The sequence below is a fragment of the Mesoplodon mirus genome, assembly GCF_964341445.2.
Source record: "Mesoplodon mirus genome assembly, chromosome: 5".
Taxonomy (NCBI): Eukaryota; Metazoa; Chordata; class Mammalia; order Artiodactyla; family Ziphiidae; genus Mesoplodon; species Mesoplodon mirus.
The window spans coordinates 83,488,386-83,505,403 of record NC_138980.1 but is presented as its reverse complement, the minus strand read 5'-3'; the positions used below and the strand labels follow the sequence as shown (position 1 = coordinate 83,505,403).

General features: G+C 40.4%; 1 protein-coding gene across 1 annotated transcript in view; it reads left to right on the top strand.

Annotated features, from left to right (window-relative positions):
- LOC309805663 (zinc finger protein 474-like) overlaps window positions 1-17,018 on the top strand; it is a 95,881-nt gene that overhangs the window by 50,592 nt on the left and 28,271 nt on the right. Inside the window, exon 5 of the mRNA XM_082623768.1 lies at window positions 9,110-10,345. Coding sequence (XP_082479894.1) covers window positions 9,323-10,345 — 1,023 coding nt within the window. The 5' untranslated portion in view covers window positions 9,110-9,322. The remainder of the gene's footprint in view (window positions 1-9,109; window positions 10,346-17,018) is intronic.

The following is a 17,018-nucleotide window of genomic DNA, read 5'->3' as shown; positions in this document are numbered from 1 at the left end:
ATTCTTCACTCCCTTGCAGATGGCACCTTGTTCTTAATGTGTTGGGTTGTCCTTCTAGACTTAAAGTGGATACAGACAGACAATGGGAACAATGAAACAAAGAGAAAGAGAACACAGGCAGTGGGAGAAAAAAAAAAGCCTGCGGGAAACACAAGAAACAGTAAAAAAAACAGCATTCACAGAATTGATTTTAAATTGAATTCTTCCAATCAAATACTCCAATCTTTCCAATCCTAGGTGTGACTTAAAAAATACACACAGATCTTCCTTTTGTTTACTAAAGAAAAGAGAACAAAGCAGTTGATACTCTCACTGACTTCCTTGCTATTTGACACTTATTGGGCATGGGGTGGAAGGAGGTTTTCAGTAAACTTTAAACCATAAAAAATTTAAACTACAAACTAAGAACGTTTGCAAATAAAGAGCTGTCACCACATTTTATGTTTGGCCTGGGCTCTGGGAACCTGGAGAATGAACAAGTTTCTCCTAGACACCAAGAGACTCCTTTTAGTGGTTTTCTCCAGCAGGGGATAGCCTTTGTAAGATTTCCTGAGCAATGACAGGTTGTAGTGGAGGATTCTAACCATCGACAAGTTCAAACCATCTGGCCTGTGAAAGAGTTCCTTGTTCACAAAATTCAGAGATGTTGAATGAATGACAATAGCTTTTTAATGACTTATTTACATAGGAGGATGAGGGATGTGGGGAGAAAAGCAACAGAAAGCCCCTGTTCAGAAACACCCTTCAGCTGGTGGGCGTACCCAAAAGACTGAGACTCCAGGGTCACCACCAGAGAAGACATGCTAAACGTATCAGGAAGTAAGAGCCACATTCATTTACACATAACAGAAACCCAGCCTTGCCTTTTGGGCTCCATCCTGGTTTTGACTTTCTTCCCAGGGACTTTCCTCAGAAACAGCTTTGTGTGGAAAGAGCATTATTAACAAAAGGTGTTGATGTCTGTAATGAATGGTAATGATGATCAGTTTAAGTGTTAACCAGGCTTTGGGAGGCACCGACCTCCTGGAGCTGGGTAGAGCTAAGGCACAACTTTGAGGCTCTTGTAGGACAAGTGGGTGATGTGGTTAAAAAAGGTTCCTTCAGAATACAGTGAGGCCCATCCGTCTTATGCCAATCTATCTTGGCCAAGAAGATCCCATCAAGGGCAGCTATATTCTTCATTGTGTTTGTTTCAACCTGGAGGCACTAGTCTAGTAACTGCACTTCTGACACTAATGCTCTGTGTCTTGGAAGTCTTTGCCAAAGATATTGCACTGAGTTAGCTCTCTGAGACAGTAAATCAAGAGTGTGAAGACGGTGGGAACTCTGTGCAAGCATATCACATAATGGGAACTGGTAAACAATGAATCTATTTGTAGTTCTTTTTAAAATTTAATACTGAAACAAGGGTATCTAGTTTTTTCCCCCATTATTTTTTATCATAATACATCAAATTTAGACACTTAATGGATATTGGATATCTCATTCTTTATGAGAAGGAATTACTGTACTGTGCTGTTCTTATACATTTTCAGTTTAAACGAACATAGATGATACTTGAGAAAATGGTCAGCTTGGCAGAAAGAAAAAGTTCACCAAATTCTATAATCCCTGCAAGGAAGCATAAGTCTCTTAGGAAGTATTTCCAGCCCAAATCTTGGAAATGTAACAATAGTCTATATTATTAATAGCTTATTTATGGTTCTTTTTATTGACTGGTTCTTTCTTAATCTAATAACTTAAGATATCCAACATTCTTCACTTGGGAAATCATTTAATGGTAAATCAAGGGCCACTGACTAAAGCAGAAGAGTAGCTCTTATTATATCAATGGATAACTAAATAATTATGGGAATGCTTCCAAAAAGTTCAGATGGTTTCCAAAACACATTTCTTGCCTGTTTATGTTTTTCTTTTTCCTTTCGTTCTTCCTTTTTTTTTTTTTTTTTTCCTTCTATCATCTCTCCTGTGGCTGATCTAAACACAGGCTGCTTGATTTTTTTTTTTTTTCCTTCTGAAATTAGGTTCAACATTTCCTATGACCCTTTAATAATGTATGAAAATTCTTTCTCAGGTCACTGGTTCTTTTCTTTTTGCCTTGGATAATTCTCTCCTTCCTTGAACCAAGTATTTCATCCTGACTCAACTTTCATTAGGAAGTTTCCCTTCTGAGTTTTTACCAGTGAGTATGTCATGTTTTTAGTAGTTGTCTCCCAGAGAAAAGACTTCAACTGTGTTCTCAGTTTTCCGAGGGCAAGTGCTCCTTATAGTGATTTTCAAATATTTAACTGAGGAGAAAAATGGAGGAAAAGGGCATTTTAAAGCTAGAATCACAAAACGGTCACAAACTCAATTGAGTGAGAATCAAGCATGGCTTTTTATTTTATTTTATTTTATTTTATTTTCTGCGGTATGCGGGCCTCTCACTGTTGCGGCCTCTCCCGTTGCGGAGCACAGGCTCCGGACGCACCGGCTCAGCGGCCATGGCTCACGGGCCCAGCCGCTCCGCGGCATGTGGGATCTTCCCGGACCGGGACACGAACCCGTGTCCCCTGAATCGGCAGGTGGACTCTCAACCGCTACGCCAGCAGGGAAGCCCCAAACATGAATTTTGAATTGAACAAGGGGCTGATGAGAAACTTTGTAAGAGTGCAGATTGGCTGTCTGATCTATAGGTTCAGCCTTTACTCAGTATCCCAGCTTATGTTTGATATTGCCACATTGGAAGATGGGCTCTAGGCCTGATCTTCCAATTTTTCAGAAGAAACCAAAAATCCCAATTTTGTGTGACATCTCTCAATTTTAAAATAATGGCAACTAATTCACACATTTTTAACTCTATGCAGGCCAAAAGGGGCATATCTCTGAGCCAGGTCTGGCTTATGAAACATTTCTTTAAAGTCTTGAAAAAGAGCTATTGGAATAGAGTTATTTTATTGGAATCGAACTATCCCAGATGTCAGAAAATATGGCATGTAGATTTGTTTGTTATTCAATGGCTGACTCTCCCAGTTTTTTGTCTATCCTTTGAATTTCTATACATTATAGGCCTCTAATGCGACTGTCCTGGTGGTTTCCATAACCAGTTCTCCATCACTCCAAATGTCAATATTACAATTACACAGTCATACCTGTGTGGCATTTATGACTCTTGCGTACTCTGTGATTTGGATACTCAATATAGAGTGAAAATTACAGGCTCGGTCTAATAATAGCTTTCATAGGGTGATATTATGAGCCTTAACATAAAATGCCCTTGCAGAAGGCTCTACTTAGAAGCATAAAGAGTGCATTTCTCCCATTTTTGGTTTTCATAGCTTTCCTAACACCATAGACTCTTATGTCTACACCTGACAATTAGATGGAATAAAAGTGAAAGAACTTATATCTTGGTTTAAAATTCTTCACAGTGAAGGAGAGACAAGGAAGGGGAAATTTTTCATTAGCTATTCAAAATCAGCCTGGGAATGTCAGTATGGACACCCAGATTCCCTAGAAGTCATGCCTCAGGCTAAATGGCTTTTCTGAAAGTGTTTCCATTTTTTACCTTTCAAACACTGCTCCTGTCTTTCCCAAGTCCTACCACCTCCAGTTCCCAGTTGCTCTTTTGTCTACACATATCAGAATTACTGAGGACTGCAAATGCCACTGTCCCAGGAGGTACCCAGAAGGGAGTGAGAGAACCAACCAGGGTGACTGGACCAGCTCCCCTCAACACTTCCTGGTCATCTCTGATCTATGAATGGGATTGCCTTACTCTGACTCCCCCTGTGGCTGCAGTGGCCTTATGGCTGGGAAGTCAGTACAGGAAGAGTATCATATAAAATTAAGAAGAATATGAATATGCCTAAAATGGCAGGTTTCCCCTTATGATGTAATTCAGTTGATCACAATGGAAGAGCAACATTTTCTAGCTCTTGAAGGCTCATGATGGTGTAAACATTATAAAGATATGTTTTCAGTGGTCTGAATGAGTTGAGGGTTGAATATTAAGCATCATATTATTTTCTAAGATGCTATGAAATAATTCATTTAAGTTTATTGCAATAGTAAGGTAATATGCAGCTTGAATATCACAGATTTGTATTGCTTATATTCTGAGAGTGGCTGTATCAGTCAAGAGACAGAAACCATACCAGTTGTTTAAACAGAGAGAATATAAAGAGTTGTTAACCAGGAATGAAGTTGTTACCTAGGTAACTAGCAAAGTAAAAAGAGAGAACTATTGTATAAGGGAGGTGGCAGCTACCATTCCTAGGGCTGAAGTATCAGAGGGAAGAGGTTTGAATTATTACGACTTAGCAACTTAGAAGAAGCACCCTATGGAGCTAAAAATCTGATTTCCAAAGAGGAAGAACAGACTGGCTGATGGTGCTGTCTGTTGGGGGAGGGGAAATCAATCTGATTTGCAAATGTTGCAAAAACTGTAAACTGGTTTCAGCTACTGCTACAGAAAAGAACTGCTTTTGCTGAGATAAAGAAGTATTGCTGGGGTGATACTCACAAGAACCGAAAGCAGACAGGAAACGCTTTAAAAAGACACAAGTCTTCTCTCTCCTCTAACCTCACATTTTCCCCCCATTACCAGTATTGGTAAATCATAATGCAAGGCTGGCTGGCAAAGCAGAAATGAGGTGTGCAGAGTCTCAGTGCCAGCATCACAAAGATGGATATAGGAAAGAGTATGGAATACAGAGACAATGCATTAATAACTGGCACAACAATGATGCCTCCTAGCTCTTTCAAAATCTCATGGAAAAAAATAAGATTGTATCCTTCTGAAGCAAAATGTCAATTAATTTTTTTCTTAAAAAAAAAATTCCAGGAAAGGAGGTATTGTGAATCAGTTTCTTAAGAACCATTGGCTTAGTACTTAAAGTTTCAAGCTTTTTTATTTCTGATTTTTAGGGAAAAGTATATATTTAATAAGTCAATTTTGCCTAATAAAACCTCTCAATTTTTTTCCTCATCAAAAAACGGTCCTGAAATTTGAAATGTCACTAATAGAATTCATTTTATGCCTAGATAATGACAACTATTCAACTATAACTCAGTGTTAGGTTTTCATGTGAGTAAAAGACTCTTATAAAAATTGGCTAAAATACAAATAAACATTTATTTCTCTTATGTAAATAAGGCCCAAGGAAGGCACTCCAGAGCTTCTATGATGGCTCTAATATTATCAGGGACCAAAGTTCATCAACATCTCTACTCTGTCATGTCAAGGGTTACACAAATATAATCTGACCCAAGATGGCTGCTAGAGCTCCAGCCATTAGTTATCAGTATGAAGGAAGGGCAGAGGAGCAGGTTGTGTCCCCTACTTTTCAATAGGAGCTTTTACAAGTGCCACATAATATTTCCATTAGCTACAAAGAAACCTGTAGGTTTTTGTCTGGGAAATCATGTGCCCAGCTAGAAAGTGGGGGTCTGTTAACTTGAGAGAATTTGCACAGAGTAACTATTGGTAGGGAACTAGCTGTCTCTGCCAGACTCTGGGAGGGATATTACCTAATCAATCATAATTCTTAGTGTAAAAGAGTCTATCGGCTCTTTTCTGAAAGCAAGATTTCATTGGTAAGGAAGACTGGAGTGTATATGAGGGTACCAGGCAGGGGAGGCTACTGAATGGGGTGGATGGAGGATATTGAAGACAAACCTCCTCTATTTTATAGTTTTACTCAGAGCCAGCATAAGTCCCAACTCCACCTTTCTTATTTATTCATTTGTCCATTTAAAGAATTTGGATTCTATACTAACAGAGAAAAGGTCATGTATCCATGTTTATTTTGTTTCAAAGAGCTAAATTATTTTTCAAAAGACTTCATCACACTTCTGCTTGTGTTCTTTCCCCTCTCTTTTAGAGAAACACCTCCTAATGCTAAGATGGGTTTTGGATTTTCATGGTTATTATATTCATCTTTGTGAGTTTGTCCCTCCCTTCCCATGAACACCAAAGGGCATGGAAAAATGGCATCATATTGATAAAACGTGATACCTTCCAAGACATTCTTTAAACAGTCTATTTGCAAATATGGTCAAAATGAATCATTCAGGCCAGTTGGAGTGAACATTTCTCCATGGATGCTTGGGGTGAAACTGGCTGGCTTTGCAAAGTGGTTCTCTTTATAAACTAGCAGCATTGCTTTACGATGTATCTGGGTGACAGGCCAAATTCTTAAGTGATTTAAGTATAAGTGTTTAGTATTTTCCAGCACTCTCACTTTTAGAACTAACTTATAGGATAGAGCAGCTGACTATGCTGTGCCTTGTCACATTGCCTTAGCAGAATCACTGGCAGAAACATCATAAATTTCTCCAGTTCCCCAAAATTTCACTTGCTTCCAGCTACCTCATCTTCCATACATTGATACATTTAATCACAATAAGACAATTTTCAGGAGGACACTGGAGGAAGAAAGAGGATGATTAAAAAAGAAAAGATGAAGATTCAATGGGAATTTTATGATGCTTTGTCATTTTTGCTGCAGAGAAAATATTTGTAGTGCACAAGCACCTGCATGCATAAAGATCCATCCCTAATCAAAATAGTGACAGGGCTGCAAACTGAATGCCATCTGACCTCTTTGGGAAGCCTTCACTTTCACCCTGCAGCCAATTCCCCTCACCCGCCACCTGCAGCTAGTAGTATAGATTTTTGTTAAGGATATTGGTGAGATCAGGAAAGGATTATGTATTGCATACCACACAGGGAAAAACTTCATCTAGAAAACCATTCACAGCAAAATAAAATGATCCCTATTGCTTAAGGAAAAACACTGTCTTTAGTAACCTCAGTTTCTCACCTGCTTTTTCCATCTTGGAGATTTCTCTTCTTCTGTGCCCTATTCCCCTCCTCCCTTTCACCTCTTCCTTCTTCTAAAAGGGAACATAAAAGCAGGTGAGAACTTAGTTACCTTCCCATGGGGTATATGAATCATACATTAAAACAGGGATAATAAACTTAAGAGAAGAAGCTCTGCCGGTGGAATTTTAGGCAGAATGAATAATGGAAAGAGTCGAGCATTGGAGCCAAAGAGAGCAGGAATTGATTCCCAGTTCTGTCATTTAGAAACTGACTGTCTTGGGCAAGTTACTTGTCTTTTCTGAGTCACAGTTTCTTCATTTGTAAAAAGAAAATAATAATACCTGCATCATAATCATTTGAGAATTAAATGAAATTATGTAAATAAAAATTACAATATCTGATGCATAGCTGGCACTCAGTAAATATTAGTTCTCTTACTTTATGATTAGGGAGATGCAGGAGGTGTTGGAGCAAGTCATTGGGCTTTCTCAGAATTCTCATCTCCAGGGAGCAGTGTGAGGAGGGGGTCAGACTGCAAGCAAGTCTAGGGAAATAAGCTCACTTGATAACATTGATTTTTCCAATCTGTCTCCTTAAGTACTTTTGCTGTCTGCAACTTCCTGGTATCAAGGAAAATGGGAAACTGAACCAGGAGATCCTTGGTGAACAAGAAATCAGAACCAAAAAAGCAGAGTGGTTTGGAGGATTATTTCAGTCATGTGCTGTTTAAAACCTGATGAAATAATTTTACTGGATTCTTTGTGTTCTCTAGAGCCATTTTCTCTTTGGATGGTGATGATCAAGTGATAAATTTTGTTTCTTCAAGCTTCATTTTCTGTGTTGGTCATTCTGTTTGGGGCCAACACATTCTTTTGTCACATGTGTTAATATCACTGTCTTAGGATCTGTCAAAATGAAGAATAACTTCCTTTTCTGTGCCAGACCTGATTTGATAGCCTTAATTGCAAAGATTTAGACCTTTCTTGGCACCAAAATACGGGAACTGGGTGCATATCTCACAATTCTTTTTGTCCCTTATCAACCGCAATGCCCAAACAGTGTTTTGATATTACCAGCACGGCTGTCCTTGCTGTGCCTGAAGCCGTGTCTGCTGTGGTCTGCAGGGTCCAACCTCAGATCAGGTGCTGCTCCCTCTGTGAATAGGAGCCTCTAATCCAGAGTGAGGTCATCCCTCAGGAAATGAAGAAGGTCCTAGGACTTTTGAAAATTATCTTTCTTGAGGTAGATTGTAGACCTGGGATAAAACTGACTCATGCCTTTACCCAAGGTAAAAACTCCTTTGGCTTCTGACCATAATGAGATCTTATCAGCCCTTTCTTCTGGTTTAATAAAATTGTTGGCCATATTTTTTACAAAAGGTAATTTGAAGATAGATAGATAGATAATATCTATATAGAGATATATCTATAGAAAACAAGAACGTGAACACAATAGCTATAAAAAGAGCATCAAGTGAAGTCTGAGCATCTTCATCCCAGGAAAGATGTACAGATATACTACCAGGAAGAGTATAGCCCTGGGTTGCATCCTTGGCTTGACAGTTATGGCCACAATTTAATAATACTCCAGTCCCATGATGAAGAAGAGTGGATACCTGGTAGGTTACAAGAAGATTACATCTCTCTGATGGTTTCCCTGATAATCCTCCTATTCACTATTGAATTACTTCTTCTGCCGGTTCTTAACCCTAGGCCCATGGACACTCAAAAATTCTAGCATATTACTATAGCTCAAGTAAAAGATAAATCACAACTAAAAATATTTGATAAATTATTTCAATAAAATTAGTTTCACTTGTACTAGTAAGAATTTTATTTTTTGCTTTTAAAATTATTATTCTGGGAAGAAGTCCCTAGGCTTCAAAGAACTGACAAAGGAATCCATGGCACTAAAAAGAATCCCTAAGGTAGTGGAAGGAGGTCTTTTTACATGATCTGCAGTTTCATTAATCTAATTTTCAGAGACCTTGGTTCTCTCCTGCATGATCTCACCACCATGCCTCTTGGTTTGTGCCATATATGTCTGTGATGTGCTATTAATGTCCATCTTCCTTTGGGCAGAACACTACTTTCAACACAGTAACAGTGCAATTCATAATGGAAATTTTTTTTGTATTTATTTCAATGTTTACTGAACAAATCCTAAGTGCTAGTTACTATGCTAGCCAAAAAGGATACTAGGTCAAAAAAAAAAATCACTGTTCTTTATCAACTTAAAATCTAAGTGTGTGTGTGTGTGTGTTTGTATGTGGTAACTTCTTGATTTATGTTTCCCCTGCAGATCTTGGAGGCATCTGAGGTTTCATGGGGACTTTCCAGCATTCCAGACTGCTGCCCTGCAATGAAGCTCTGAGTCACTGTCTTTGGGTCTAAGGTACTGGCTACAATGTGGAACCCCAGAACAGCCAACCTGACTAACCTTCTCTCTAAGCAGAAGCCCAAAATATGTCTGGCCTGAAATCAGAGCAAGCACTAGAGAAAGACTTCTTTGTTAATGGAAAGAGGAAAGGAGAAAAGGGTTTCCAACACGTTGCAACAGTCTTTCCACCATTCTAAAGAGCCTACCTTCCTTATAAACCAAGCTGTTCTATCTAGTGCATGCCATTCTAGCTTTTTGGCAGAAATAGAGCATGTCAATCCTGGTGAAAAAATAAAGACGGACCCTCAGAAAAATAGACCTGGAACTGTAATACTCCTAAAACGGTCCAGTAGGAGGATTATGTCGGAAAGTCAGCCCAGCCCCCCTGTGATCCCATCCCGCAGGCCCGGGTTCCAGGTGTGCCATATCTGTGGCCGAGAATTTGGGTCCCAATCACTTGGCATTCACAAGCCCCAGTGCTTGGAGAAGTGGCATACTGAAAACAGCAAGTTGCCCAAGCACCTGAGGAGGCCAGAACCTTCCAAACCACTGCCTCTCAGTGGAAGTGGATCCTACAATCTTCAGGCAGCATTCCAGAGTTCCCAGGCTCAGCTGCTGCCCTGTGAATCCTGTGGTCGCAAGTTCTTGCCAGATCGGCTTCTTGTTCATCAAAGAAGCTGCAAGCCGAAGGGTGAGGGGCCCAGGGCACCAAACCCCAACAGTTCTGATAATCTTGCTGCTCTCAAGAAAGCTTCTGGTGGCATCCCAACCCGACCAAGGGCTCTCATCTGCTACGTTTGTGGTAGGGAATTTGGCACTCTGTCCCTTCCTATACATCAGCCCAAATGCCTGGAAAAGTGGAAAATAGAAAATGACCAGCTCCCCAGGGAGTTCTGCCAGCCACTACCGCGGAAGCCTCAGCCCCTTCCAACTGGACAGTCCAACCAAGAGGGGCCGAGTCGAGCTCAGCTCGTACCCTGCCCAAATTGTAGCCGGACCTTTGCCCCTGACAGCTTTCTGGTACACCAGAGAAGTTGTACAGCTCAACTTAGTGGGCCAAAAGTTCAGGATTTGACATTATGGAGTAAAGGTGGCCTCAAAGAGTCCACTAATTCCAAGCAGCAAAGGAACATGGCAGTACCCACTGTGACTGATAAGGTAATTCGTGCCACATGATATGCACTGGGTGGGTCTGGGGGGTACATTCTGCCTCCAGGGGAATGAGAGAAAAATGTCCCCAGAATCAGCTCCCTCAACTCCTAGGATGGTTTTTTTCAATGCCTTATTTCTGCCTCAGTACAGCCTAACTTGACCCCCTGTCAGACTCCAGGGCTATATCTCTGTTGGCAAAGTAGACATAAAAACACCCTTGCCTGGTGGATTCATAGTCCTCTTCCATTCTGCTGCCTAAAAGAGAGATGGACTTCTTTCTTCCTTGATCCCTCATACCAATAATCCTTGGGAGAGACTGTTATTTGAAAATGAGTCAGTAATGCTGTGTCTACATTACAGAGATATAATTCCCATTCCAACAGCCAATATTTATTACTGGTTTATTTTAGTCATCTACCTTAGGAATTCATTTTTGGCAATGCTGGTTATACTGAGTTTATCGTACTAAAATAAAATCTGTGTCAAAAACCCCAGATGACTTTAGCATAATTAAACACTGGAGCACTTGCAGAAATAAACATGCTCTAAAATGCAGCATGTTTTCTTTTAACAATTATATGGTTGTAGTACCTGGGGAATTAACCCCAGTGCAGACCCAAAGCCAACTATGTGTGTTCATGGATCTAGGAAGTGCTCAGTTTCCGCTACTGCTCTGTACCCTGTGTTTGGGTCAGACACCAGGCCATGACTTGGGCAGTTGTAAATAACCATGACCCTAGGGATCCCCAACCTGTATGGTGAAATGTTGTTGGGCCTTCACCTGAAATTTCATCATCAACCAGGACTGGGGAAGGATGCAAGATAGAGTGTGGTCCATGTGTTTTGTCCTTCCATGAAGCCAGGGAAGTTGTTGTGCTGCCAGGTGTCACACCTTACAGAGCATCAAGTCGTGAGAAATAGGAGGTGGTCAAAGTCTTTTCTCTGTGACTTGCTACTTGAAATGTCCCACCTGCAGGGGTTCTTTAAATGAACTGTTCTCAGGAAACTAAGGTTACCCAAGCTATTGCAAAAATTAAACCAGAGGGATTGGGGGATGGGTAGCCATACTTCATTTTTTTCTTCGTTACTTCTTTTATTGAATTACTTTGGCAAATGTGGGGTACTTTTTCCTAACTTCTATGTTTAAAATGAAATCTTTAAATGAGATCTTTCACTTACTGGTTTAGAAGGTTCCAAGGCAGTGATCCTAAAGCTGAAGAGTCAGACTAATGGGCATATTTTCCGATGAACTTGAAAAAGAACAGCTAGTTTCTTTGCCGAATGAAAACCCGAACTCGTAAGTGTGGCATGGGCTTCAGGCTGGTCTCATAAACATGAACTGTTTTTCTCATCTTCTGGCTGTTGCTTTTCTTCCAAAACGTGTGGGGTCTGGATTAAGTGAGCAAAAGAATCCATGTCTTAGAGCCACAAATCTGAAACTAGTGTTCTGACTTTCAGCCCTGTTTCCTGATTGTATGCATTTGCTTTAAGTGTTCTCATTACAGATCTCAAGATAGGAAAGAGTGTGGTCAGAATTCTCGTGCTTGTTGCTGTAACACATACTTTGTGCTCCCAAGAGTGGAGCCAGCAGGCTGAGCATAGCATGTTCTCACTCAGTCACGACTGCTGAGAGAGGCTGGCCTGGGCCCCCGGCTTCACAAGAGGACACCCCTGACTCACTCAGTCATCTGGAGGGAAGAATGTCAGGAGGAGAGGCCAGTGAGGGCTGTTGGTGACTTGCGCTTTTAGATCAGAGTAGAAGGAATCCTTTGGAACAGGGGCATCTAGAGGACACAGCTCTGTCAGAGTATGACCAACTCTGAAAAGGTGCGTGTCAGTGAGAAACTGGCACCCACTGCCATCAGATGTGTGCTGGCCCTTTTGGGGACCACACAGGCTTTAGTGGAGGGCATAGAAATGTCATCCAACATAGGGTCCCTTTAGCTGCCAGATTTGGAGCAAGCTTGGATTCATTAAAATGGAGAAAACTCCTAGTCTTCTGAGAGGCATAAGATCTCTTGAACCAACAGACTTTATCCCTTCCCTTGAAAAGACATTTGCCACTGCATTGTGCTTTCAGCAGAAAGCCTCTCCTGGGTGGTGTAGTTTTCTCTTTTGGTTGCATTTTGACCCTGTCTATTGCTGTTTTTCTATCTTTGTATCATTTAAGATTTAGATAGTGCAGTGAATCATTCATTTCCATAAAGATCACCGCCTTGTGCATTATTAGATTTCAGAATTTCATCTGCCTGTGGCAGCCAGCTTTTGGCTGACTGTGAGACACATGCATTGTTTTTTCAGTTCAGATGTTTGCTTCCTCTCTTCTCATGTCAATCAGAACAATTTCCCTCTAGAATCCTTGATCTGACTTCAGATTAGAATCAGCAATCTTGCCCAGTGTTCTCAGGGGGCTCAATCTTGTGGTGAACTCAGGTGAGAAAAATATTTTCAGAATCATGATCACATAACTTGGAAACAACTCATTGCAGTTGGGTAACAGTGACTGTTTCGCTGGCAGAGTGGATTACCCTCCGCTCGGAATGTTCCTCCTACATAGATTGGCTCAGTTCTCTGATGACACAGATGCTCCTGTTACCCGTCAATCAAATCTAAACAAACAAACGCTGCTAAGACGATCCTCCTCCAAGTCTCGATGGGCATTCTGTGCCAGCTCTGCTTTGCCCTCTCACCACTGAATGGGCTTGAATTGTTCCATTGCTTCTCATCCAAAATGTAGGGCTGAATTCACTCTCTCTGATCTCACAGTGAAGTTGTGAAGGATCCCAAGCAGCATGTAAGAGGAATAAAACCCTTGATGCGGATTTTTATTTAAAAGGACCTAGAGTCTGTCATACAGAGTGAAGTAAGTCAGAAAGAGAAAAACAAATACCGTATGCTAACACATATATACGGAATTTTAAATAAATAAATAAATAATAAATGGTTCTGAAGAACCTAGGGGCAGGACAGGAATGAAGATGCAGATGTAGAGAGAATGGACTTGAGGACATGGGGAAGGGGAAGGGGAAGCTGGGATGAAGTGAGACAGTGGCATGGACATATATACACTACCAAACGTAAGGTAGATAGCTAGTGGGAAGCAGCCGCATAGCACAGGGAGATCAGCTCGGTGCTTTGTGACCGCCTGGAGGGGTGTGATAGGGAGGGTGGGAGGGAGACACAAGAGGGAGGAGATATGGAGATATATGTATACATATAGCTGATTCACTTTGTTATACAGCAGAAACTAACACACCATTGTAAAGCAATTATACTCAAATAAGATGTTTAAAAATAAAAAACAAATAAAAGGTGTGACTGCCTGGGGTGTTGCTCTCCCATTATATGGTGTCAGAGCAACATCAAACTCCCCTTTTTTCCTCTAAAAGAAGGAAAGCCTGAACAAGCAATATCCAATTTAGCAAGATTTTAAAAGTAGTGTTAATTCCAGGTGAAATTTGATGCATAATATGGAAAACTATAGATTATCATTTTAAATTTTAATATTGCATTTATTTAATGCAACCCTTTGATGTCTGTTTTAGCAAGCAATGGTCTAAGTAATGCTAGAAGTATACAAGAATAGAGGTCACTATTACCTCTTATTTTAATATGAGTGAATACATTTTAATATTTACATTAATATTTGGGAAAAATTTCCCTTTTCTATAAGCTGATAGTATTTCATTCTTTGACTTAAGGCCTTTCTGGCTAATTGGAACACAGATTGACAGAGTTAATTAAATATAACTACAACCTAAAATGAAGCATTTGTTTAATTACCTTTTATTAGTTACATAATGCTTAGGGTTATTTTCTTAGTATTTTTCTGGTAACATGTGAAACACTGTTTCTAAAAACCCTATACTATATTACAAAATAGGCACTATTTTTCTTTAGGGAATGTCTTTTTTTTTTTTTTAATAAAAAATTGTCTCTCTGGATGTAGTTTTAAGCTACCTTTGGCATCCTTGATGCTCAGGTTTGAACTAAAATCCCATCAGACATCTCTAGCATCGGGTGCTGCCATCTGGTGTTTTCTTTTAATGTAATGTCTTCTACACTTAAAAATATTGTTGCCTTTCTCTTTGTGTTACCTTCATATTTGAGAACGTGCCCTTATAATACAAATTCAAATTATTTAGGGCTACAGTTATATATTTGGTTTAATATCATCAGTGCTGTTCCATAGCTAAATATCTCATTCTCTAAAGGCAAACCTGTCAGTGGGAAAGTCACAATCAGAAAGACTCAGCAGGGTAGGATGGATGTTCTCACATTGTCAAGTGTTGTGTGTGTGTGTGTATGTGTGTGTGTGTGTGTGTGTGTCAGGTAAAAAGTATTTGGAGTTTATTAGGAGGAATAGAATAAAGGGAAGTAACTTTTATTAAATATCTTTATGATCAGTACTTCATATACATGTTCTCATTTTAATCCTCATAATATTACTATATGACAGATATTACTTCCCTACTTTCCAGGTGGGGAAACTGACATTAAGCAAGTAGCCCAAAGTCACACAGTGGGCTCAGAAATGGTGTCAGAGCCAGATCTGTCTAATTCCAAAGAACAATACCTTTTTATGTCACTAAAGAGAGAGGCATATGTGTGGTACAAAAGGGTATGGCTATGCTGCCAGGCTTATAAGTGTTAATTAAGCAGGACAAAGAGGACAGAAGTTTGTTCATTCAATAAATATTTATTGTTAGGCATTGGACTAAGTACTAAATATAGAGTCATAAAGAAGGTAGACACAGTCCTTGATCTCCTGGAGTTTTTAGTCTTATGGAGGAAATGATAGGAAATAAATAAAAATAAATATAAACATTCAAATTGTAATGTGACAGTGTCTAATGGTGGGAGGTGGACATTTAGGTTCTTGGTTAGAGACAACCTCATGACATTTCAGCTGAGACATGAAAGGTACGAAAGCATTAGCCAATAGTCAGGATGTGAGGGGATGGGAACGACAGGAGGAGACATGCTGGCTAAAGGTAGCATGTATGAAGGCCTTGAGGTAAGAGAGCTCTTAAAATGGAACTAAAAAGTCCACATGTGGCCAGAGTGTGATGAAGGGAGGGGGTAGGCACACAAGATAAAGCTGTGGAAACAGCACAGTTTCTGCCAGCTGCCCAGTGGACATAGGGACATCAGTTATTTGGCTGTTGCAGGAATCCAGGTAAAAGCACATGAGAGCTTGGCCTAGGGTGTTGGTAGCAGAGATGGAGATGAGGTATAATGGGCAGAACCTGGTAATAGGTAGGATGTGGAGGAGTAAGGAAGGGGGTCAAGGATGACTAAGATTTCTAGCGTGAGCAACTGCACTGCTTGTGTCACTTTCTATAATGGGAAAAACTTGAGAAATGGGTAGGCTCTTGGGGATAAAGCCCAATTGTTTCATTCTGGACATAGCAAATTCAAAATGCTTGTGAGATATCTAAGTAGGTAAGTCAGGCTGAATATATAAGTCTGGATCTCCAAAGAGGAATTGGGCTGGGATATACATTTGTGCATTGTTAATATATATTTAAAGTCATCAGAATGAGTATAGGGCTAGAAAAATCAACCCAGGGCTGAGCCCTGAAGCATTGCAGTATTTAGGGGTTAGAGGAGAAGGAGCTGGAGAATAAGTGACTGGAAACACTGGAGGAACGACTTGAGAGCATGGTGCCCTGAAAGTTGTGACAGGAGAAAATGTGAAGAATAAGGGTGGGGAAAACAGTACGCAATGCACAGAGGTAGGATGAAGGTTGGAGTAGGATGAAGGCCAAAAAATCTATTTGATTTGGCAATGTGGATTTAGTTTGACACACTTGGAGAGAACACATTCAGAGTCGTGACGGGGGTTGCAGACTGTATGGATGATAAACATAGGATGTGTTTTGAGAACTTGGGCTTAGAGACTAGAAGAGAAATAATGGGTAGGCTAGAAATAGAGATTTTAGGTTAAGAGAGGTTCCCTTAGAAGATGGGAGCTTGTAGACTACATTTGAATATGCTGGATATTGATCCAGTAGAGAGCAGGAGAGGTGATAGGAGCAAATGTAAAACCTGGAGGAGAAATGGGCACCAAGGTGGGATCCCAGCCTGTGCAAAGGGAGAGGATTAACAAGAGGGGACATTTCTCCATTTCAGGAGGAGGTTGAATGCAGGTGGAGGTAAGATTGTAGGTTGTTAGTGGGAAGACGAAGGAGCTACAGTCTGTTAGCTTAGATTTTATATTTTCTCAGTGAAATACCAGGTAAGCTTATCAGGCCTATCAGATGAGAAAGAGAGACATATAAAGAGAGAGGGAAAAGTGAATCTTAAGGGTCTACTTAGTCCTTTGTCTCTTCATGCCCTCAGTTAAACTGAGTTTCTGAAATAAAGACAGGCTCCTAGAACTGTTTGCCTCTTTAATTCCAAAACACAAGCATGACTTGGAACTCTTTGGAGGTGGTAGATAAAAAGTTCAGTGTGATCCTTCTGTGGGTTCTTATCCTTATAGCCATCTTCAGTGGCCCTAGTTCACCTCGTCATGCTCATCAGTGCTGATCATGAAAACCAGGCTCGACCTCACAAACCAGCCCCTGATGATGCTGCCAGCTGGGCCACTAATATCCAGCTCCATGTGCCATTTCTTCATCTTTCTTTTCATCTTTTCATTTTCATCTTTCTTTGGTGCCAACCATGCCTGAAT